Below are 21,169 nucleotides of genomic sequence, written 5' to 3' on the forward strand. Positions count from 1 at the left end.
ACAAACAACTGCGGTTGCAAAATATATATCTATATTACCCAAGCCAGATAACTCAATCAGAACCTACTGTGTTTCAAAAAAGCGAACCGAAGTCATGTAACGCCTAACGTCGAAGTTCCGCCAGGCGACCCAGACGGTCCAGCATCGTGGGGTGAGTGTGGTTCCAGCTGGAGTAGCAGCGGTCCGAGACGGGGAAGGCCAGGTTGTCCGCGTACAGCTTGAGCAACGCCTGACCAAGCTCTCCCGAGTATCCGAGTCGATAGGCGAACTCATCCGCCTGGTACTCAAAGCAGCGTGTCATACTCAGCATGCAAAAGTTGGCCAGCGTCATGTACGGCGTCAGTATGAAGCCAAAGATGAGGAAGATTCCAACGACGATGGGCTGCACCCCGGGAGCGAATCCCACAGCCTGGTAGATGGGCCCATGCGGGAACAAGAGCGCAAACAGTAGGATTGTCAGTATAAGATGTACTTGGAACGCCAGGATCGCCTTGTAAAAGTGCCCGTTGTGCCAGTGACCGAGTTCGTGGGCCACAACAGCCGTCACCTGGGCATCCGACAGTCCCTTACCCACATCCTCTGGCGGCAGCTGGGAGAGATCACGCCTGCCCCTATTCAGCAGTAGCGTGTCAAAGATCACGATCCTCTTGAGGCAGCAGCATCCGTAGAAAAAGGCGTTGCTTCCCGTGTTAGGATCGTGCACCCGAATGATGCGCACCTGGCTCATAGGAAAGCCAACCTGACTTGTAAGGTTCTCCAGTTGGTTACGTAGGCCTGAGTTTTCCAGAGGTACCCGCTTGCCCACAAAAGGATCAATCAGAAACGGAATCAGCAGAATCACGACGAAGGTCAGGATCAGCGATTGGCCGTACAATCCCAGCGGAGCATATGGTCCCATGGCGAGGAACATGTACACCAAGGCAACCACCACCAAGGTGGTGAGCACCACTCCCAAAATCACGTCGAAGACAAAGCGACAGATGCGAGTTAGGCACGGTGGTTTCGCCCTGGTGTACAGGCTCTTGATGCACAGCATCTCGTAGAACGTGGCCGGAAGGCTCTTGAGCCATAAGTACAAGCTCAGGAAGAGCACGAAGATCACGGAGACGCATGCCTCGTGCTCCATCCACTTGGCCATGGCGCACTTGCCAGCCACCCCATACAGCCAGGCGTAGAAGCCGAAGTAGAGCTCCAGGATGCCGATGATAACCACAGTTAGTAAGGTGTTGACAATAGTAAACCATCCCTTGTGGATCTTGTAAACACGCATCTTGTCGTAGAGATCCTGCGGCAAGTAGGGACTAATCACAGTCGGTACCCTATCCGTTTTGTACGCCACTCGAATCTGTAAGATTAAATGTTGTTCTAAAATACCAGGACACCAGCATGACTTACGTCGCGAAGCAGTAGATAAGTGGCCCACAGATTGTCCAGCACTAAAAACGCGATGATTATGTAGAGTATTACTATTGGATCGTCCCAAAAGTTTGCAGACATTTTAGGTTCCTCTGACAGCAGTTTGACATATTAGGCATATTTTTTAAAATTTTTAAGCTCCGTTAGGGAATCATATTCGGCTGGGTTCTGATAGAAGGATTTTAAACTACCAGAATACATGTTTAAAATCTTCAAAACAAGGGTTGTCTAATTACACAGTCTTCAAAATTTTTTTAGGGTAAGCCCCTTACTTTATTTTTTGTACGTTAAAACAAAAGGGAACAGTGTAAACTTTGGTCTTGTATGATGCCAGCTGTCTTAGTTCAGTTTCTTTTCTTCTTTGAGCTCCTTGAGCCGATTCAGCCGCTGGAGCAAAGTCGGATGTGAGTGATTCCAGGTGGAGTACAGCCAATCGTACACAGGAAAGCCAAGGTTGTCCACGTTCAGTTTAATGAGTGCCTGACCCAACTGCTCAGCGAATCCCAGCTTAAAAGCGAACTCATCGGCCTGGTACTCGAATCGTCGCGACAAGATCGTCATCGCGAAGTTCATTAGTGCGTTGTAGGGGGCCAGAACATAGGTAAAAACAATCAGCAAGCCCACGAGGATTGGGCGGGTGCCTGGCTGGAATCCCATGGCCACGTAGAAAGGAGGATACTTGAAGACATTTCCGAAGACCAGGAACATAAGGAAGAGATGAACCTGCATGATGATTATGTTTTTGGTGACGTGTCCCAGCTTCCAGTGGCCCAGCTCGTGTCCCAAAACAGCCAGCACCTCCTCGTCGGTGCAGCCTTTTCCTTTTTCGTCTTCGGAGAGTTCAGAGTCGTCCGATTTACCTTTGTTCAACAGCAGCGTGTCAAAGAGCACAATTCTTTTTGAGTTCCAGAGACCATAGAAGTAGGCATTGCTATGGGAGGATCGCTTAGATCCCTCCACCACAAAAAGCTTGGTGAGCGGGAACTTCAGCGAGGCAGCCAGATCCTCGATGGATTGCCTCAAAGCTCCCTTCTCCAGCGGAGTATACTTGTCGAACAAGGGGGCAATGAAAATCGGATACAATGTGAGAAGAACCAGTGATATTACACCGGTGAAGATCCACAACCAGATGAAAAAGTTGTCGCCGCCGCGCTGGACAATGAAAATAATGGCCGCGGTGATGGGAATCATCAGAACCTGGGTGACCAGGAAACCCTTGAGCTGATCCCAGGCGAAAAATCGCGCAGTCTGCTTGTTGAATCCGTGCGTCTCCTCCAGCACGAATATCTTGTATATCTTGAAAGGCAGTCCCTTGAATGTGCTCAACACATTTGAGATCAGGACAAAGACGCAGCTGACGATGATCTCATTCTTCGAGTCCCATTGCAGGCGATCCACCAGCTCCACCGACAGCTGCCAAAGCAGGGCGATCAGGCCGATGTACAGCTCCAGACAGAGCAGACCCACATCCATGACCACCGCCTTGAAGATGCCGAAGTTCTCCTGATCCAAACCATATTTCCTCGCCTTGTGAAACGTGTCCTCGCCCATATGTGACGTCAGTTCTACGGGCACCTTCAGTGCAGTGCGATACACTTTCACCTAGTGGCGAATAGAGAGGGGAAAGCATTTAACGGGGACATTCCGTGATGCCAATTAACATTTGCGACTCTAATTTTATCAACCGCATTGATAAAATTCCTCGCCAAATATCGCCATCTCACTCGCACGAGCCGGCAAGGGAAAACTTACCTGCCGCAGCGAAATATAAATCTCCAGGGCATTTTCAATAACAACCAGCAACAGAATGCTAAGCAGCACAGTGTCTGCGTCCAATGAAGACATATTTAAATGCTATTTCATTAAAACTAATAAAACTGGAATTTTACAAGCGCCCAATGACGATTTGTCAGAGTGGTGTGGCCGACGCTCGACCGTTATAAAATCACAAAACTTTGTCGGCTTCGTTATCGAACTTCGATAGAAAGGCAATGCTGGCTATCGGGCGAATCAAAATAAAACAAAAAATGTTATTTTTAAGGCGATTTTACAGCAAAACCGAACGTATAGCGCAAGTTGCAAAATCCCACAAGCCTGGCGACTCTTTGAGTATTCAGGTAGGGCCGATAATTAACAGTTTTCACGTTTTTTTCATACACAAAAACTCAATTCAAAAAGGGCTGGATCAAAAATGTTCGCCGGCTGAAGAACAATACCTTCCTGGACCTAAATGATGGGTCTTCTAGCAACAGGTTCCAGGTGGTTGTGCCACGGACTCCGGAAAACCAGCATCTAGCTCCAGGCAGCGTCATTTCCGCAGTGGGTCAAATCCAAGTGGCTCCGAGCGGCAACTATGAGCTGCATGCGGATCATGTGGAAATGTTGGGTAACTATTAGTATCATAAAGATTTAGATACCATGCAAAGTCTTTATTACCACCTCCAGCTGAAGGACGACTACAGGAAGGCTATCCCTTCAGTCCAAAACAAAAACATCCACCAGAATATGTCCGCGAACACTTGCATCTGCGTTCCCGCGTTGATTTTATAGCCGCCCAGATGAGAATCAGGCACAAGGCTCAGAAAGCCATTCATGACTACATGGATGAGCTGGATTTCGTGCAGATCAACACTCCTCTGCTGACCACCAATGATTGCGAGGGAGCAGGAGAAGTATTCCGCGTTCAACCAGATTCAGAAGCTCTGCTCAAACAGATGTCCAGACCGAACGTTCCCGTAGAGCAGAGCTATTTCGATAACAAGGTGTTCCTGACCGTCTCCGGACAACTGCACTTGGAGGCCATGACTTATGGTCTGGGTAATACATATACCCTTTCTCCGGCCTTCCGAGCGGAAAACTCCAAGTCCCCACTGCATTTAGCCGAGTTCTACATGTTCGAAGCGGAACTTGCCCATATGGAGGACTTGGAGAAGCTTGCGCAGTTTATTGAACGGATGCTCAAGTTCGTAACAAATCGCTTGCTGGAAACTAGATCTGAGGATATACATTTTTGTCAGAAAAACTTAAACTCCACCTTAGATCTCCCTTGGCTAGAAGTCCCCTGGAAGATCATAAGTTACGATGAAGCTCTTCAAGTGCTGCAAGAAAACAAGGATTCTCTAAAGACCCCCATAAGCCTCAGTGAGGGTTTCTCCAAGGACCAGGAACTGTTTCTTGTGGCTCATTGCGGCGCTCCTGTATTCGTTGTGGATTGGCCTGCTCAGCAAAAGCCTTTCTACATGAAAGTCTCCCGCGCAAATCCCAATCGAGTCCATGCCCTGGATCTTCTAATGCCAGCTGTTGGTGAATTATGCGGAGGAAGCCTGCGTGAAAGCGATCCAGCGATCTTAAATGCTCATCCCCAACTGCCTAAGGACCTGTCCTGGTACGTTGACCTTCGAAAGTACGGGGGAATTAAAACTGGCGGTTTTGGCATGGGCTTCGAGCGTTATTTGCAGCTGGTCACGGGTGTCAAAAATATCCGAGATGTGATACCCTTTCCTAGGTATCCGCACAGCTGCAAGATGTGATTCATTATAGGTGTAAAATAATTCGGTTTATTGTTGTTAAAAGTGTAATAAACGTATATTACTTTGGAGTATGTTTATAATCATAAGCTTTAGGAAATTGTATGTTCGATCTAATATAAAATTATTGGCGCAATTTTTCAGGCAAGCCTTTACAGCTGCCCCAACATGGGCTTACGACCAGGCCAGGCTTCCTTGGCATATTTCTTTTTCTGTGGACACAGGGCATCGCCCTCACCACTGGAGTCGTGATCCTCGCCATAGCGACGCACTAAAATTAAAAAAAAAAAGTTAGGAAAGGAGTTTATAAAGGTTTGTCGCCTTAGTAATTACCATTCGCATTGGCGACTGCCAACTTTTGGGCCAAAGTCGAGGTGGGCTCCACAGCCTCATCAAAGACGGGCATCACTTCGGGCGCAGGATTTGGCAGCAACAGGCCTAACTTGGAGCCAATGCTCAGCGGCGAAATCGGCTCAAGATCACCCTTGCCATGCATTTCTGCCGGTAGTCCCTGATACAGCGAATTAGTTGGCGAGTGGGGCACCGCGTTGGGCGGAGGCATTTCTCTGTGCTGCTGCTGCTGGTGCTTCATATCCGCCAAACTCTGCTGGAACATCTGGTGGGCATGGGCGGCATTGACACTCGACAGGCTACTGCCCGAATGGATGCCCATGTGGTTGACATCGTAGCGAGCCCGTTTCGCGGGCACCACGGTGGTTTGCACGAGGTTCCTAAACCGTCCCACATTAGGGTCTACATCTTCAGGATTGATGACGATCTCCTCGTCGTTAAACGTGACATTTCGGATGCGACGACCCTGCTTTAAAGCGTTTTGCTTCCGCATATTGGTGTCATCATCGATGCCCAGCATTGAGATGCGCCGATTGTGGGCCGTGTTATACTCTGTGAGATTCTGGAGGGAAGAGCATAGGTTCATTAACATGGCAAAGGAGTTTCAGTATTTAACCCACATCTAATTCGGTTTGGCTTTCGGGCAGGCCTAGCAGAGCTCCGTCACTGGTTTCACTGAGCGGCAGGTCCTCCATGATGTTGCTGTGGTGACCCGAGGGTCGCTCCCTGAGTATGTAGTTCCTGGTAGAAGCCCCAAAATGGAAGGTGCTATTGATCTGCAACTGTGTGGGCTTGTGCGCCTCCAATCTAAGTGTTCCAATAAAGGTGCCATGAGCTGAAGAATATATTTTATACATTAATCTTCCTAGATTCAGGATGAGACCACTCACTGGACCCCAAATCCACGAGGTAGGCTATGTTCAGGTGCTTGTGGTAAACAAATGCCGAGTGGACTCGCGAACAGGAGGCATGGTCTATACAAAAGTCGTTCATCTGGCTGTTGCGTCCAAATAAATAGCACCTTTTCTCATCCACCATCAGTTTCTGGACCAGTTTGTCGTCCTTCAGAACATCCAGATGCAAACCAGTGGGCGGTTTGCCGGCCCTATAACGACCACAAATTACATGTTTTTGGAAAAAACTGGTTGTTTTCTTTATAAACCCACCAACTGGGTATGTCGTAGCTGTTAGCCATGTGTTAAACTTCTGGTTAACGTTACAAAAATTAGTTGAAACCAAATTTGTTTATTTTTATGCAAAATCCTTTGCAGCCGGCCAATGTGTACACAAAAAATTTTTTGGTGCGACAGTTTCGATAGTATCGGCTTTTATAAACCAATAATAATAAGGGCTTGCTTTTGTGAATTTAATGTTTAACAAGAAAGATGTCTAATGGAAAAATTTGGTTTATTTCTGGCAGCTTTCGATGGTATATTTTGAAGGTCTTGTTACGGTCACACTTGCCAAAAGTAACAGAAAGACAACAAAAACATAAATAACGCACGCCCCCAACTGACAATTCTAAAAATAATATATGGAACTAAGTATTGTTAATCCAATTAAAGAGGCTCAACTAATTAGCGTTAAATAAAAAATTGTTACATAAATTAAACTAGTGCGCGAATGTCACTCCTTAGCTTTTATTTTTTGAAGCTGTCAAAACCGTAAACCTGTTTTGGATGCCCGTGAAATCATCTATTGTGCTGCCTTGTGACGTCCATAGCCACAAGTATTATTCATAGATAATTAGCGGACGGAAAAATGATTGCGACTACGGCGATTGCGGATCTGTGCATCTTTCTGCTGACTTGGAATGTGGGAACCCACTCGCCGCGGGATCAGGATCTGACTTCGCTGTTATCCCTAAATGGAACCACCAGCTGTCCAGAAAACCAACTGCCCGACATCTATGTGATCGGCTTTCAGGAGGTGAGCACCTCTCAGGTGCTGAAAATCTTTCAGGACGATCCGTGGGTCCTAAAGATCGCAGACGCTTTGAATGATCACCAGTTCGTCAAGTTGGACTCGAAGCAGCTGCAGGGAATCCTCATTACTATGTTTGCCCAGCACAAGCATATTCCTCACATGAAGAACATCGAGTCGGAAGCCACGCGCACGGGATTGGGTGGTCTCTGGGGCAACAAGGGAGCCGTGAGCATTCGGCTGTCCTTGTACGGAACCGGAGTGGCCTTCGTCTGCTCCCACCTGGCTGCCCACGACGATAAGCTGAAGGAGCGCATCGAGGACTACCACCAGATCGTGGACAACCACAAGTACAGTGCCCAGGGTTATCCGCGGATCTTCGATCACGACCTCGTCTTCTGGTTCGGGGATCTAAACTTCCGTCTGTCCGGGGACATGTCCGCCTGGGATGTGCGTACGGATGTGGAGAACATGCGCTATGCAGATCTGCTCCAATTGGACCAGTTAAACCTGCTGCGGGAAAAGGGCAACGCTTTCAGCCTCTTAGAGGAGCAGCAGCCAAACTTTCCTCCCACTTTTAAGGTAATAATTAAGTTTCAATATCTTATCTTCAATAAAGTAGATATTTGTTTCTCGATCTTTTTAATCCAAATTTATATGCGTTGGGAGAGGTATCAAAGTACACTTTAAACCGTCTTATTTTAAAAATAATTTTTCATTTCCTTTATAAGCAGTTTATCTAATTATATATTCTTTGTAGACGATGTTAGGAAATCCCCTATCAAAGCGACTAATTAATAGAATTGTTTGCCTTTCCTCCAACGTTATCTGCTTTAATGTTTGAAAACAAAAAAAAAAGGCATAGCCGTACTTAGTCACTCTAGTAGCGAATCATTTTATTGAATTAAGCTAGACTGAAATTAAGAAATCAATTTTTTCGCCTTATCTCAAGTACCCATTAAATGTCAACTTGAATTTAATTCCAGTTCGTGGAAGGCACCAGTGATTACAACTTGAAGCGAAGGCCCGCCTGGTGTGATAGGATTTTGCATCGCGTGCAGAGCAACATTTATCCGGGCATTACCCTGAGTGCCAACCAGCTGTCTTATCAGTCTCACATGGACTACACCCTCTCTGACCACAAACCCGTATCGGCCACTTTTAACTACAAGGTCGAGGCGGCCAACCAAACTCTTACTGATGAGGAACTCTACGAAATGACACACGGAGCTGCTTCTCGTCCAACGGTTCCAAATGTTAGTCTTACCTTCGTTTTTGTGCTGTTTGTAGCTTTGCCGTATTTTCAACTTTGATTTCGCTTCTTTGTAGTTATTTAACGCTGAACTTGAGCAATGGTAGCGCCGCCATGACGTCACTCAATTTTAAACTTAACATCAAAACTAGCTTGCTTCGGCAAGCCGAAGCTTATATACCCTTGCAGTCATTACATATTTTTACCAATTTTTCCTATGACAGTTAAAAAATATAGTTGTCCGATTTTAATGAAATTAACACACCTTGAGTGTTTAGCAAACTTCTGATTAAAACTATAATGCCCTCTGCAAGGGTATACAAATTTTGTTGAATGCTTTTAGATCTATAGAAGAGTTGTGGAGTAATTAAAAGACTTCCTTGCAGAAGGAACCAGAGAAACGAAAGTAATATCAAGTGCAAATGTGATGGAATCTCAGCTAATTAAGCAATACAAAAAACAATTCTCGAGTGATTCAAGAATAAATATATCATACGTAGAATTCAAGTAGCAAAAATATATACACATACTTAGTATCAGTCAATTAATGTGAGATTCTGTTTAAGTTGATTATTTCATCGTAATAAACAAATGTATTTTTGTACAAAAACTTGTTGGTCGAATAAAAAAACTGTTACCTCTCGATTTGACTCATGATTTTATTGTGATTACCAATCTATTCTGAGAAAAACATAAATAAACAAAGAATAAATAAATAGACTTGTTTTTGGGTTTATTATTCGATGCTAATGACTGTCATCAGCATTCTCTATTCTTTATTAGCTAGAATCCTTGGGTTGAACAGTTCTTTATACATTCACCTGGGCAAATTAAATAAAAAGTTATGTTGTATAAGTAGATAAGCCACCTTTAAATTATTTTTAAAGCGCATTGCTTAACTTAACTATGGTAAGATGGGTCCTTGCATTAAGGTAATTCATAAATATATATGTGTATTTTTGGATAAAGCGTTTCTAGTTTATGTGGGATAAATGCTTAATTGAAAGCTAACGTAAAATTGCCTCCTCAATTCCTTATCTCACATCTTTGCGTTCAGGATATACTTCAGGTGTGGTTCAGATGGCACAACAACAAAACATGAAACGAACTGAGTCAACACAATAGGATTAAAAGTATTCTCAATATCTGATTATCATAAATACATAGGTGTATAAATTGTCCCTTTCGAAGTGTTCTCGATTTTTGTTACTTAGTTTACTAACGGACGTTTTGTTCATATTTCTTTGAATTTCTTTGCTTAATACAAAAGCCATTGTTTTTCACAGTATACTTTGTTTTTTAACCATACCAAGTGGTCCAAGTATTTGTTGTCGTTGGATATAACGATTGCATAAGAAGCGACACCGAACCACAGAAACCACGCGACCTTACCACGTGTCACCGAACATAGATAGTTGTTATCTAACTAGTTACATAGATAAGATTGAGTGTAAGTATAATCTCCAGTCAGGTTTTGTTAATTTCGATTTCTATTGTAGAACACATTTGTCTTTTTCACCGCTGATGTCCACATGCTCCAGTTTCCTAGCGATTTCCTGATCGTCCTCGATCCTAAAATAGCCAGCGGATTATTTTCTATAAGTGAAAAGCTTTTATTCAGATTAAACTTACGCTATCTCCTGGTTGTGCAGATGCTGAACCAACTGGTCTCGCTTGTCAACAATCGTCATCAGCTCCTCGAGCAGAAGCCGCTCCTTCTCTCGCTGCACTTCCGTCTTGCGCCAGTCCTCCACAGATTGCGCCGCCCGCAGCTCCTGATTCAGCATCGTATACTTTCGCTCCAAGTCTTTCTCTTGTTCGCTAAAGGGTAAAAATAGCCTCATGATAAGACACCAAACTGATAGCGTGTTTAAAGGCAAACTTACAGTATATTCAGTTGCATTTGTCGCCGGAGGAGGGCATTCTTCTTGTTGACCAGCGTAAACCATTGCGATAGCAGTTGTTCCTCCGTTTCCTCGGTCTCTGTGGAATGCATACGCGACTTATTATCGACAGACATTGATGGGGGTTTTTGTTTGTGAAATACTAAGATTAATTTTGCTGGCCTGTTCTGATTTTGTTACTGAAATCATACATACATACATTATATTACAATATTTTTCTTCAATAGAGGTTAAGAACACTTTAATAATACATTTTACTAAAATAGGAATCAGAACAGGCCTTTCGTGCTTGCTTTTAGTCTATTCAGGCGTCCTTTGGCGTTTTCAAAAGCTGCAGCAGAGCGTGGACTCTGTGATTAGTGAGCGTAATATCGGAACGGTTAGAACCTAGTCCAAACATAGTTAAACACAACTTGGAGCGGCTGCCCGTCCTCGTTTACAAGCAAACACAGACATTAAATAGAACAAACAAACGGCACAGAGGATGAGCGAGTGGATGCGGTTGAGAGAGGCGAGCGGGCAATCTGGGCGGGCAGTCGGGCGGAGAGGCGTGGCAGTGCATCGGCAGAAGCGATTAGCAGAGCAGCTCAATGAATCAGGCATGAGAGGATGGGCCGCACTTTACCACAATGACTGGGACTGTTCAACAAATGGGAGCGCCGCTCCCGCCGCCGACGGCGTCGCCTATGGCGATCCTGCTGCCGCCGTAGGGAGGCCGCACGACCGGTGGCCGCCAGCGCCAGTTCCTCGTCATCGTCACTGCGCGTGGGCAGGTTATCACAGGAGGACTGCTGCGAGGAGAGCGCCGACGGGGAACTGTCTAGCATGTGGGTGTAGGGCACAACATGATGCACATGATGCGGGCGCAGATGAGCGGACGTAGCAATGGTCGATGGATGGTTCTTGTTCACATTCACAAAACACGACTGGGAGCGGGGCCGCGGGCGCAGACGCGTGCGCAACTCGTCGCCGAAGTTGCAGTCACTCTCGCTGGACGTGTCCCGGTCGTCGTCCTCGTCGCTGCATGCTCCGCTACCACCGCCACCGCTACCAGCACCTCCACCAAACAGACTCTCGTCATCCGAGTCGAGCAGCTTGATTCGTATCACATCACCACCACCAATACTATTTCGGATTAGCCTAAGGAAGGGGTTGCCATTGCTAGCGCCACCCCGGCGGTTATTACTTGGATTACCGCCCATCACGGCACGCAGCTTGGCCTCCAGACTGCTGGCCTTCTGGTCAATGGCCTCCTGCTCCCGTTCGAGGGCTTCCAGCTCGGACTCAATGTAGGACAGCTTGTCGCCCTGCAAGAGTTCCGAAGTAAGTTATTACTGTCAATCAAAGGGTATAATTTTGCTAGGCAACTGCATCAGCTTACCCTCTTCTCGTGCTTTGGTGAGATGCGTTCCACGATTGCGTTAAACGACTGCAGGGGACTGCCATTGTGACCCAGGCCCTTCGAATCGCTTAACCTATGACTAGGACTGACCGGCTCCTTGGTATCCAGCTTCTTCCCGTGCTCCTTGTAGAACTCTTCGGCTCCGTTATGGATCGGGGAAATGGTGCGCTCCAGTTTGGGCCTGGTGGGGCTGGTGGGACTCTCGATGGAGCCGCCGCCGCCGCCCCTCACACGTGTCTCCAGGATGAGACGGGCCTGCTCCCGCAAGCGTTGCTGCCGCTGCTGACGATCCTCCTGCCAGGGAAAAGACATCGGAACAACTGAGTGAACATTTGCGCTAAATTGGCTTTTATAAAGTACATAAGTACACAGGAAATCGGCGTTTCTTAGAAAGTGTAATAAACACCTTTAAAATTATTGGCCAGTCCTGAACTTTAGTTCACCATATGGATACTTATAAACAATTCATACAGTTTCATTTGATTTCTATCAGCTAACACTACCATTTTAAGCAAGTTTAGTTTACACTTCTGAATGCACTAGTAGAGTGCGCGCTAGGTAAACTTAAAACAGATTCTCTAAATACGTTTCGATTGGAAGATATTTCAATTGTTTGTTTATATTTGTATAATACTTAATAATAATAATCAAATTAAACAACAAGACATGCAAGAGATAAGCTGCGCTGCGTGCGGCGGACTGCGTCTCTAGCAAAAAGCTACTTACGTCGTTCGCATCGCTGGTATTGTAAAGCTTAAGCTTTTCCATCATCAGCTTGGCCTTTTCGGTCATCAGCTTGTGGCGCGTTAATATTCGCTACAAAACAAACCAAAAATAAAGCAAAAACAAGGAAACCAAGTATATACAAAACTGAAAAGCTCTCGGAAATCAACTGCAAATTAGATAAATAAATAAAACGCTAAAGCCAAAGCAACAACTCAATGGATAACTTCAACTTAACGTGGCAAGTGTAATCCTGGCTTTTTACTCACACTGGCCGCCTGGGGATCTATAAGGTTCTCCTTGGCTACCGATTGTGGCCGTTCAAAGGATTCCTGGGTTTCCTCCAGCGGCGGCGGCGTCTGGCAGCTAAGCACCGACGACTGATGGGTATGCTGCGATGCGTTAATTGAGTTCTTGTCCTTCGTGGGCGACAGGACCTTGTCCAGTATGTTCTTCGAGTTGTTTAGAATCAAATTCTTAACATCCTTTTTGCTTGTGGGCGACAGTTGCTCTGATTTATTTTGCCCGTATATCTCATCGTCAAAGGAGTTTTGGTGCAACAGCTGCGTCTTCAGGTGCGAGAAATTGATCCGATTCTGGGACAAGTTGTCCGACTTGTAGTTTCCAATCACGTAACTCGACTCATCTGCCGTAGAGCCTAACAGGTTGGTTCGTAAGTAAATCAAATGCAATATATGTAATGCAATGCAATGGCTTACCAATTTGTTCGATCTGCAACTGCTTGCCAGTGAAATGCGCCCTCAATTGATGCAAATAAGTCATAACGGCCAATTTATCTGGTACTGTCAACAGATTCATGTCACGAGGCTCAATAACACGGGGAATTCCCAACGATTCCGCCGCATCGAAGGCGATTTTGCAGTTTCCTACCACCTCATGGGCACTTAACTCGGTCATGTCACTAAAATTAAAAGGGATTAACGATAAGACGGTTAAGAGATTACCCAATTCACAAAGATCAATAAATTTGAGGTGATTTATCTGTTCCTCTTAAGGAAAAACGAATCAGATAGTGTCACCAATTAATTATAATTTGCATTATCTTGATATCTTTTGTGACCTCATTTTGGTAAGGAATGCAAATAAACCATAAGCACTCACATGAGCTCGGGCACGAAATGATGAATGATAGCGCAGAAGGCCATTCCGTTGCGCCAGCTGGTCGTCAGGTTGGTGACCTTCACATTGGGGTAGTCTTTGGTAACTTCTTTGCACCACTCCAGCAGATCCTGGCCAGGCGTGTTCTCCTTCAGCACTATCCGCTCCACGGGCTTCAGGCTGTTGCTTAGCGAGCCAGAGGTATTGAATCCAGACTGTGAACCGATCGATTCGTTTATCACAGATGCGGGTGCAGGTGCTGGTGCTGGTGCGGGTGCGGATGCGGGTGTCGGCGAGGATTCATAGCTCTTCTTTAAGTTCAAGGGCTGCAGCTCGGAGCGCTTGGCACTCGGAGCAAGCACCGGGGGTACGCTCCTACTGGAATTGCTCTCCTCGAGGGGCTTTTCCTTGGTGGTGCTATTGTTGTCCAGACTCTTGGACGTGTCCTCCTTCAAGCTTTCCACCCTTAAATCCATTCCATCCTCTTTCTCGGGCAGGAATAGGGCCCTCTGCTTCTTTGGCTTTACATCTTCTTTGCTTGCTTTGGGCTCAAGCGGCGTCGAGGTGACCATTTTTTCAAAGGCCACATTGGTTTTCGGTTTCAATGGCTCCACAGGTGTCAGCTTGGGATGCTTTACTTCACCCGGTGACTTAATGGGCGTATTGTCCACCAAGGGCTGCAGTCCATTGGGTGTTTTCTGGGACTCGTCGGCACCACTGGCACCACTGGAGCCACCGGAGCCACCGGATGGAGCTGTGGGCAAGTCTAACTTGTTCGCAGCTTCCCGTTCGCCGCCGGCGTCTAGTTCAAAATGCAATTGATTAAATGACTCGGCCAACGGGGTTGGGTCTTCAGATAACGAAGGTACTACACAATTACAAACAAAAGAAAACAAAAAAGAAAACAATTTACAATTTACGCACAAGTTACAAGTTGCAGGAAATCATTCAAGATACGTGATGTGTTGTAGATGTTGTGGGATATAGAAAGGAAATAATTTCTTTTTAAGTCAGAGAAATGTTTGTACAAATTATCTACAGCTAAAATGCTATAATTAGAATCCATTGTTTTGTTATTGTTTCAAAGAATGTTGAATTTTGATTTCAGTAGTTTAGATCATGCGTGATCATTGATGAAGAGTACATATATGGCATCTGCGAGATGCGTAGATAGATCTATACATAATAAACACATTTACTAGGGCTTTGACATACTTAACCAAATGGATATTTATTATCGAAACCGAATTGAAAATGTTTTCAGATATAACTAGCACTTCAAGTACATAATACATATACGATCTAGTCCATTTTTACATACTAACAAATACAAATACTTTAATTTTAGCACATTAAACATAATGTTTGGATATTTAAAGAAGGTCTTACCACTTTGAGGGGTGGCCACATCAATGCAGCCATTCAGGCTTGTTGTCATCTGCTCCAGTTGCTGGGTAAAGTCATATAAGTTGTCCGTAATTTCACTAAAATTGTCAAGATCGGGAATATCCTCCAAGTCGTCCAAAGGTGCAACATCGTTGTTGTTTACGGACATCATGGAAACAACACTCTGCATGTCCTCGTCTCTGAAAGGGAAACAAGCCATCAAGCCCATGCATATTTACAAGGATAATTAGACTCACGTTGCCTTTCCTTCTCTTAAAAATACACAGCTTATTGTCAGTTCCAAACTGGCAGCTGTAATCTTTTTCGAGACTGGCTTTAAACTCAAAGTAAAGCTCTGCTGAGTGGATTCTACGCTGGCATACTTTCTCATATTAATGCTGGCATTGGCCAGCACACGTTTCTTACCCATTGGGGTAACCTATTAAAAATGATCTTTCGTTAATGATGATATTCTGGATTTAGTTAGGTAATTTTCCCACATCTTCGATGACGAACGTCCAGTCCTTGTCCTCCAGCTCGTGCGTGCGGGGATCCTTAAAGAGGGTGACCGATATGGTGTGGTTGTCGGGCACTGCCCAGGATATATTACCCACCAGGGGATTCATCATATCCGGCTCCCATGGCAGCGGAACACTGGCCACTCGCCTAGATCTTCTGGTCCAAACAATCGAAAGGTTTGACGGTCGCCTTGAAAAAGCCAATCACATGATTACTAAAAGTTGCATGCTTAAATGGTTTCCAAAAGTTCTTTCAACTCTGCTCAAACAACATACTCGGCATTTTTTTTTACTTATAAAATATATATACATATAAATGACCATGAATAAACATTTCTGTTTGTGCGATTTGTGATATGTATGTACATTTGTGGGTTTTTCAGTTGATAAATAAATGAGATGAATTTTTGTTAAATTTATGTCGACAGTAAACACTTTATGTAAACAGGAAGAACGAGTTCATTTGTAACTGCAAAGATATCAAAATTCGGTAATCGGGGTAATCTCAAACAAGCTATACAGACATTCAAACTGCTTAAAAGCGGGCAACAGTACGTTCAATTTTATTTGCATGACAAGCAGTGAATCAGTGAATCAGCAGCAGAGAAGCAGATAAATCTATATAATTAGCCTTATTTGGTAAAAGATATGTTTACTGATGTTTACTGATTTGTCAAAGGTTAAACTAAATTTGTGGTTTCCATTGAAAAATAGTATTTCCCACAGTTTATAGGCAAGAGAGTAGGGAGATGAGCATACAGGAAAAACCTAATACCATTTCTCTAACAAAAACTTAATGTTAACCGCTTCAATTGCCGACTATTTCGCTTAAATTGAAAAGCACTTAAGCCCCCACCCACACCTACATAGATACTTAAAGCGATTCCCCAATGAATTAATATTAATCCACTTTATTGTAGGGCACTTACCACTTGGCGGTGGTTTCCAGATGCAGATCGTGGTACGATGCAGTGAACTGGAATTTTGCGGCGCGCTTGAAATTGCGCTGCAATCGCTTCCACACGCTGGCCATTTTAGCGGGCTCGAACCGTAGTCGGACTGTTTAAGTTCGATTTCTTAAGGCTTAAGGTTTGTAGAAAAATTGTACACGTTTCGATCGTTTAAGCTTGCTGTAACTAATTTATTTTGTCATTTTTACCACTCAACTGTTGCTGCAGGCGATCTGGGCACAGAAAAAAATACAATAAAAACGCCTGGTTATATGCTTCAAAATTTCTGGGTAATTTTATAAAATTCATTCACAAAAACAAAATGAGAGAAAAAGGCAGGTGCAATCTTTTATCTTTTTGTTAAGTTTAACAAACAGAAAGTTAAAGTCTACAAAACGGAAAACATATTTATGTGTATATATTTTGGAAACGATTTTCTTGCTTTGTAGTCTGCGAAAATGCTCAAAAACCATCACACACACATACGCGCAAACAGTTCTTGTGCTGTATTTGTTTTTTGCTGTTTTGTGACCTTTAGTTGTCACTACGTCTTTGTTGTTCTTGTTGTTGTAGCGCTTGATTTTCTTATAAATACTTTAGAGATTACAGCTTATTGCTAGTTTGTTTTTATCTATTATTGTTCTGGCGTGTATTTGTGTGTTTGCGTCTCACTGGCGAATATTTTAGCAAAACTTGTATCGATACATAGACGTACATACAAATACATAAATAGCACCATTATGACGTCACTTTTGTTTTGGTCTCCAATTTCGTTTCAAGGTCTTTCGGTTTCGAGCCACTGTTCGCCGAACATTAGCGCGTTTCTCCCAAGCAATCGCAGCCGTTTATTTTTTATCACATTACAGCGAATAATTAAATTCACACCGATTTACTTCGCACTTCGATTCAATTTTACCGTCGCGAGCATATTGAACAGAGGTGAGCAAGCTACGATAGCTTGTGAGAAAATATCGATATTTAGCTATCTAGCCAGTATCGATAATTTTTAAACGACTTCGAATGTAGAAAGGTTGAGAGCTTGGCTAAGTCTTAGCGTTGCTTTTTACCATTTTACGCGAATGAAATTCTAACTTCGGCTTTCAACTGAAAGGTCAACTTCAACCCATTGCTGTTAAAATATTTTACTCCACTTGAACTTGTTTTAAACGCAATTCGATAAATTTTATTTATATTTAAATCATGGTTTCGTTAACATTAATTACAATTATTTTAAAATTAGGCGTGGCTGCTGTTTTTTTCCTTTTTCGATTTGTATGATCAAGAGAATGTTGTTTAATTGAATGTGAAATTTGCTGTTATTTTTTTTTCTGCCGTTTTATGAGTCTGCATATGTGCCATGCAAGTGTGTGGGTGCGCATATGAGTACGAGTCTTTGAGTGCAGCTGCGTGTGTGTGTTAGCGGTTCGGGTCAGCGTGGCAGTGGCTTAATCGTTATATATTTTGACCGTTTACGGTTAAAATCCTGGCTTTGCGATTATTCAAAATTTAAAAGTATAAAAAACTGATGAATAAACTGATAGTACCGGCAGAGAGTTAGTTATCAGAGATACAGATACAAAACGAGCGTATCACACAAAAAAGCGTTTGAACAAAGTCATCAACACATGTCATAATATGGTAAGTGCATGAAACACGAAGATATCACAAACAATTTGCTATCAATAATTTAAAAGATAATCACAATTGGTTCTGAACCAAGCAACTGCAATCATCGATTCTACAACCGAGAATTTGTTGGAAATGCTCCACTCCTCACTCTCTACCGCCTTCCTCCTATATCCTACGCTATATTTTGCCACCTGCCCCGCCCCCGCGAATCCACTTAACGCAACACATTCGTCCACAGTCATCTAGGTCTTCTGCTTGCAGAACTCCTTGTAGGCGCGCTCGGTTTCCTCGTCCATCTCAGCATCCATTTCCAATTCACCACCATCGCCATCAAAGTCGTCGCCATCGCTGTTGCCGCCGTCCTCGGCGGCCAGAAAGTCGGTCTCCTCGGCGGTCAGCTCGCGGCCATCGGGTCCGTAAAACACGGGTTCATCGCTCAGACGCGGTGGCTCCGGCACTAAATCCTCATCACCGCCAAGAGCGTTGGACACCTTCCTGCCCCAGTTGTTCTGCTGAAGAGCAATTACGCTGGCCGCCATTGGATGCTTGCCCGGCGAGTTCAACTCGATCGCTTGCAGGGCCGCGATAATCTCCTGCATGTCCTTCGCGCAATCGGCCGTCAGATCATAGCCAGCAAGCTTGAGGGTCTGACATATGCATCGGACGTTTTCTTTGCTCTCGTTTTGCAGCAGCTTACCCAGGGAGTAAACAATGTTCTCAGCAATCAGCTGGATGCGCGAGTCGTCGTCGCCGCGCAACTGCATGTACAGTTCGGCCAAGAAGAGGGCCGTCTCGCGAACCTTCTGCTGTTCGTTGGACATGTACTTGGTCACCTCCTTCTGGTGATACTCCAGCTTGCACTTCAGCAGACTGTTGAACAGGGAGTCCGGCTTGGCGTTGAGCATATGCAGCAGATTGTAAAGCTTGGCGCCCATGTATCGAAAGTTCGACTGCTCGATTGACTTCTCGAAGATGTCCTCCATGGCAATAGAGAGCACGTAGTCGTTGTTCTCCATGCCCTCAAAAATTGTAAGGAAGCGTGATGCAATAGTATCAAATTGGCCCGGATTCTGAAAAAGCGTCATAAAATAGTCTTGTTAATCAACTTTAGCATAAATGCATAGATATAAAGTATCTTTTTCAAAATTAATTTACTTAAATTTGTTATTGATAAAAAGTAAACATAAATTTTGTACAATATAAGCGGTTTCCAATGTTGTTCAAAATCCACGAAGGCTTATTTCTTCTATCGTGTAACATCTTAAATTTAAATTTTTTTCAAGTCCAGAAAAAGGAAGTTAATATTTAAAACTCGTAGATTATCAAAATGGGGATCTATAAATACTTATATGCACTTTTAATTAGATTGACTCTTACCTGGTTAAGGCAATGTATTACTGTATCGAGATACTCCAGAGCAATGGTGGCCATGTCCGGCTGCGAAGAGTTCGAGGACGACGACGATGCCGCCGCGGACGAAGTGGATGGCTGCTGCTGTTGGTTCTGGTTCTGGAAATACTGCTCCTGCTGGTGGCTGTGCTGCTGGTGGTGCTGTGTCTGCTGTGCGATTTGTTGGAATGAGTTATTCAAGTGGGTATGCCGTTGGAACTTGGCGTGTTGGTTGTGTGGCTGATGCGGCTGCTGGTAGTGTTGTTGTTGGTGGTGGTGGTGTGTGTTTTGTTGGTGTACCTGCTGCTGCTGATAGTAATTGCCAGCCGAGCCCTGCTGGCTGTTCAGCTGCAGGCGGTTCTGCACGGAATTCGTTAGCTTCTGCATGTCGTTGTTGAACTTCTGCTGATGATTGTGATGATGGTTGTAGTGCGGCTGCTGATGATGCTGCTGCTGATGGTGGTGCCTATAGCCGTTCACGTAACGCTGCTGCTGCTGTTGGCCATAAGAAGCTCCACCTCCGGAGCCGCCTGCTCCACCAGCCTGCTGGTACTGCTGATGACGCGCCTGCTGCTGCTGTTGGGGAGCAGATCCTTGAGGGATGAAAACGGAAGCCGAAGCAGAGAGCTTGGCCTGCACCGGCATTTGCTGCTGGTAGCCACCGGCTACCTGCGCCTGCCCGTAACCCTGAGCCCCACCGTAATCCCCAAAGAGGTGCGCCTGCTGCTCCAGTCCGGGCATGCCCACTCCGCCGGTTCCTCCGGCGTTTGGCCGGCGAAGCTGCTCATACTGGTCGTCTGGCTGGAAGGGGGCGCGGCATGACATTGCGGTGGCGGCGGCGTTGGACTCGAAGCCTGCAAAAATTTCACATCAAAGTTAGAAAGGGTTAACATTTTAAAAAGTTAATAGGAGTAGATCACGTTTAGCAGGAAAATCCAGCGTGGTTACGTCGGCGAGCGTCGGGGACGCCAATTCCGTCAGGGTCGCGGACATTTTGTTTTCCTTGTACTGGTTTTTTTCGCCTTTCTTTTTTTTCAACCGGGTCACTTTGTTATTCCTTCTGAGCTGATTTTATTTTCGACTGGCGAAACACTCCTGACTTCTCAAAGAAATGCCTACCTTAATTCTGTCAAAGTTGAACGTATACGTCGCCGATTTTCTTTTTGTTGCTTCGTTTTGCTGCGTCGTCACTTTCTCGTCTGCGTCTGCTGCGCTGCTCCAAATTTTCTGGCTGTTTAGTTGGGATTGCACGTTTTACTGGTCGTGGAAAATGGAAGGGGAATGTGCTGGCCAACTGACCGCCGATAAGAAGTTGGAAAAAGCTACGCACCTTTTATTCGCACTGCGGCAATTTGTTACAATTAATTATTTCGCCTTTTCACCGTCGGTGTGGTCGCAAGTGGCCAGCGGAAAATTACCTGGTTAGGAATACCTTTGTTGTCTTTGGCGGCAGGGTTGAAATAAGCCACCACATCGATATTTTTTGCGATGTTTTTATGGTCACTCTGACAAGCGCTTCCTTCATGCTTCCAAATCATTCAAAACGAATACTAATAATATATACCAGGGGCGCACAGAGGGGAGCCAAAGGGAGAAATTTGCCCCGGGCTTATGGGGGCCCCGCGCGATATGATATATGATATAAATGATATGTAAGGATTGATAATCTCCCAAAATTGA

At 44.8% G+C, this 21,169-nt stretch overlaps 7 protein-coding genes across 15 annotated transcripts; 2 read left to right on the plus strand and 5 right to left on the minus strand.

The window, feature by feature from the left end:
- Nucleotides 1-14: 14 nt before the first annotated feature.
- On the minus strand, nucleotides 15-1,583 carry LOC108093716 (CAAX prenyl protease 1 homolog). The gene is made up of 2 exons (XM_017193921.1): nucleotides 1,396-1,583; nucleotides 15-1,345 (listed from the first exon to the last, which is right to left on the minus strand). Exons 1-2 carry the CDS (start codon nucleotides 1,495-1,497, stop codon nucleotides 104-106), a joined length of 1,344 nt encoding a protein of 447 aa, XP_017049410.1. The 5' UTR covers nucleotides 1,498-1,583; the 3' UTR covers nucleotides 15-103.
- A 65-nt stretch (nucleotides 1,584-1,648) lies between these two features.
- LOC108093715 (CAAX prenyl protease 1 homolog) lies at nucleotides 1,649-3,285 on the minus strand. Its single transcript, XM_017193920.2, has 2 exons — nucleotides 3,169-3,285; nucleotides 1,649-3,018 (listed from the first exon to the last, which is right to left on the minus strand). The coding sequence occupies exons 1-2, from the start codon at nucleotides 3,259-3,261 to the stop codon at nucleotides 1,756-1,758; spliced, it is 1,356 nt and encodes a 451-aa protein (XP_017049409.1). The 5' UTR covers nucleotides 3,262-3,285; the 3' UTR covers nucleotides 1,649-1,755.
- A 58-nt stretch (nucleotides 3,286-3,343) lies between these two features.
- On the plus strand, nucleotides 3,344-5,032 carry LOC108093713 (probable asparagine--tRNA ligase, mitochondrial). The gene is made up of 3 exons (XM_017193917.2): nucleotides 3,344-3,533; nucleotides 3,595-3,802; nucleotides 3,862-5,032. The coding sequence occupies exons 1-3, from the start codon at nucleotides 3,408-3,410 to the stop codon at nucleotides 4,944-4,946; spliced, it is 1,419 nt and encodes a 472-aa protein (XP_017049406.1). The 5' UTR covers nucleotides 3,344-3,407; the 3' UTR covers nucleotides 4,947-5,032.
- LOC108093717 (nuclear inhibitor of protein phosphatase 1) lies at nucleotides 4,947-6,596 on the minus strand. The gene is made up of 5 exons (XM_017193922.2): nucleotides 6,461-6,596; nucleotides 6,185-6,399; nucleotides 5,915-6,129; nucleotides 5,277-5,856; nucleotides 4,947-5,214 (listed from the first exon to the last, which is right to left on the minus strand). Exons 1-5 carry the CDS (start codon nucleotides 6,487-6,489, stop codon nucleotides 5,096-5,098), a joined length of 1,158 nt encoding a protein of 385 aa, XP_017049411.1. The 5' UTR covers nucleotides 6,490-6,596; the 3' UTR covers nucleotides 4,947-5,095.
- A 150-nt stretch (nucleotides 6,597-6,746) lies between these two features.
- LOC108093718 (inositol polyphosphate 5-phosphatase K) lies at nucleotides 6,747-9,114 on the plus strand. Of its 2 annotated transcripts, XM_017193925.2 has the most exons (3): nucleotides 6,747-7,799; nucleotides 8,204-8,473; nucleotides 8,547-9,114. In XM_017193925.2, exons 1-3 carry the CDS (start codon nucleotides 7,056-7,058, stop codon nucleotides 8,574-8,576), a joined length of 1,044 nt encoding a protein of 347 aa, XP_017049414.1. In that variant the 5' UTR covers nucleotides 6,747-7,055; the 3' UTR covers nucleotides 8,577-9,114. The 2 variants fall into 2 exon arrangements, with proteins under 2 accessions (XP_017049414.1, XP_017049413.1); XM_017193924.2 differs by having other exon boundaries at nucleotides 6,748-7,799; nucleotides 8,204-9,114.
- A 69-nt stretch (nucleotides 9,115-9,183) lies between these two features.
- LOC108093712 (EH domain-binding protein 1) lies at nucleotides 9,184-17,412 on the minus strand. 7 transcript variants are annotated; one of them, XM_017193911.2, is made up of 14 exons: nucleotides 17,191-17,411; nucleotides 16,451-16,704; nucleotides 15,504-15,711; nucleotides 15,261-15,442; nucleotides 15,007-15,203; nucleotides 13,621-14,485; nucleotides 13,218-13,420; nucleotides 12,768-13,156; nucleotides 12,502-12,591; nucleotides 11,755-12,069; nucleotides 10,999-11,680; nucleotides 10,356-10,452; nucleotides 10,102-10,290; nucleotides 9,184-10,041 (listed from the first exon to the last, which is right to left on the minus strand). In XM_017193911.2, the coding sequence occupies exons 2-14, from the start codon at nucleotides 16,552-16,554 to the stop codon at nucleotides 9,960-9,962; spliced, it is 3,603 nt and encodes a 1,200-aa protein (XP_017049400.1). In that variant the 5' UTR covers nucleotides 16,555-16,704; nucleotides 17,191-17,411; the 3' UTR covers nucleotides 9,184-9,959. The 7 variants fall into 7 exon arrangements, with proteins under 7 accessions (XP_017049400.1, XP_017049401.1, XP_017049399.1 ...); XM_017193912.2 differs by having other exon boundaries at nucleotides 13,621-14,419; nucleotides 17,187-17,411; XM_017193910.2 differs by having other exon boundaries at nucleotides 17,187-17,411.
- Nucleotides 17,413-17,648: 236 nt separating this feature from the next.
- LOC108093890 (polyadenylate-binding protein-interacting protein 1) lies at nucleotides 17,649-20,933 on the minus strand. 2 transcript variants are annotated; one of them, XM_017194246.2, is made up of 4 exons: nucleotides 20,820-20,933; nucleotides 20,609-20,720; nucleotides 19,478-20,343; nucleotides 17,649-19,170 (listed from the first exon to the last, which is right to left on the minus strand). In XM_017194246.2, the coding sequence occupies exons 3-4, from the start codon at nucleotides 20,312-20,314 to the stop codon at nucleotides 18,343-18,345; spliced, it is 1,665 nt and encodes a 554-aa protein (XP_017049735.1). In that variant the 5' UTR covers nucleotides 20,315-20,343; nucleotides 20,609-20,720; nucleotides 20,820-20,933; the 3' UTR covers nucleotides 17,649-18,342. The 2 variants fall into 2 exon arrangements, with proteins under 2 accessions (XP_017049735.1, XP_017049736.1); XM_017194247.2 differs by having other exon boundaries at nucleotides 20,609-20,746; nucleotides 20,820-20,913.
- Between the last annotated feature and the right edge of the window lie 236 nt (nucleotides 20,934-21,169).

This window comes from Drosophila ficusphila, unplaced genomic scaffold (genome assembly GCF_018152265.1).
Source record: "Drosophila ficusphila isolate 14025-0441.05 unplaced genomic scaffold, ASM1815226v1 contig_414, whole genome shotgun sequence".
Classification (NCBI taxonomy): Eukaryota; Metazoa; Arthropoda; class Insecta; order Diptera; family Drosophilidae; genus Drosophila; species Drosophila ficusphila.

Coding starts and splice junctions, on each gene's coding strand:
- LOC108093890 (XM_017194246.2), bottom strand. CDS start 20,314: ATGTCATGCCGCGCCCCCTTCCAGCCAGACGACCAGTATGAGCAGCTT. Junction 19,171..19,477: donor TAATACATTGCCTTAACCAG/GTAAGAGTCAAT, acceptor ACGCTTTTTCAG/AATCCGGGCCAATTTGATAC.
- LOC108093713 (XM_017193917.2), top strand. CDS start 3,408: ATGCTGGCTATCGGGCGAATCAAAATAAAACAAAAAATGTTATTTTTA. Junction 3,534..3,594: donor GCGACTCTTTGAGTATTCAG/GTAGGGCCGATA, acceptor CAATTCAAAAAG/GGCTGGATCAAAAATGTTCG. Junction 3,803..3,861: donor GGATCATGTGGAAATGTTGG/GTAACTATTAGT, acceptor TACCACCTCCAG/CTGAAGGACGACTACAGGAA.
- LOC108093715 (XM_017193920.2), bottom strand. CDS start 3,261: ATGTCTTCATTGGACGCAGACACTGTGCTGCTTAGCATTCTGTTGCTG. Junction 3,019..3,168: donor TTTATATTTCGCTGCGGCAG/GTAAGTTTTCCC, acceptor ATTCGCCACTAG/GTGAAAGTGTATCGCACTGC.
- LOC108093712 (XM_017193911.2), bottom strand. CDS start 16,554: ATGGCCAGCGTGTGGAAGCGATTGCAGCGCAATTTCAAGCGCGCCGCA. Junction 15,712..16,450: donor CTGGAAACCACCGCCAAGTG/GTAAGTGCCCTA, acceptor GGCTTTTTCAAG/GCGACCGTCAAACCTTTCGA. Junction 12,070..12,501: donor ATACCAGCGATGCGAACGAC/GTAAGTAGCTTT, acceptor TTTCCCTGGCAG/GAGGATCGTCAGCAGCGGCA.
- LOC108093718 (XM_017193924.2), top strand. CDS start 7,056: ATGATTGCGACTACGGCGATTGCGGATCTGTGCATCTTTCTGCTGACT. Junction 7,800..8,203: donor ACTTTCCTCCCACTTTTAAG/GTAATAATTAAG, acceptor ATTTAATTCCAG/TTCGTGGAAGGCACCAGTGA.
- LOC108093717 (XM_017193922.2), bottom strand. CDS start 6,489: ATGGCTAACAGCTACGACATACCCAGTTG. Junction 6,400..6,460: donor AGCTACGACATACCCAGTTG/GTGGGTTTATAA, acceptor TGGTCGTTATAG/GGCCGGCAAACCGCCCACTG. Junction 5,857..5,914: donor AAAGCCAAACCGAATTAGAT/GTGGGTTAAATA, acceptor TCTTCCCTCCAG/AATCTCACAGAGTATAACAC.
- LOC108093716 (XM_017193921.1), bottom strand. CDS start 1,497: ATGTCTGCAAACTTTTGGGACGATCCAATAGTAATACTCTACATAATC. Junction 1,346..1,395: donor CTTATCTACTGCTTCGCGAC/GTAAGTCATGCT, acceptor TTAATCTTACAG/ATTCGAGTGGCGTACAAAAC.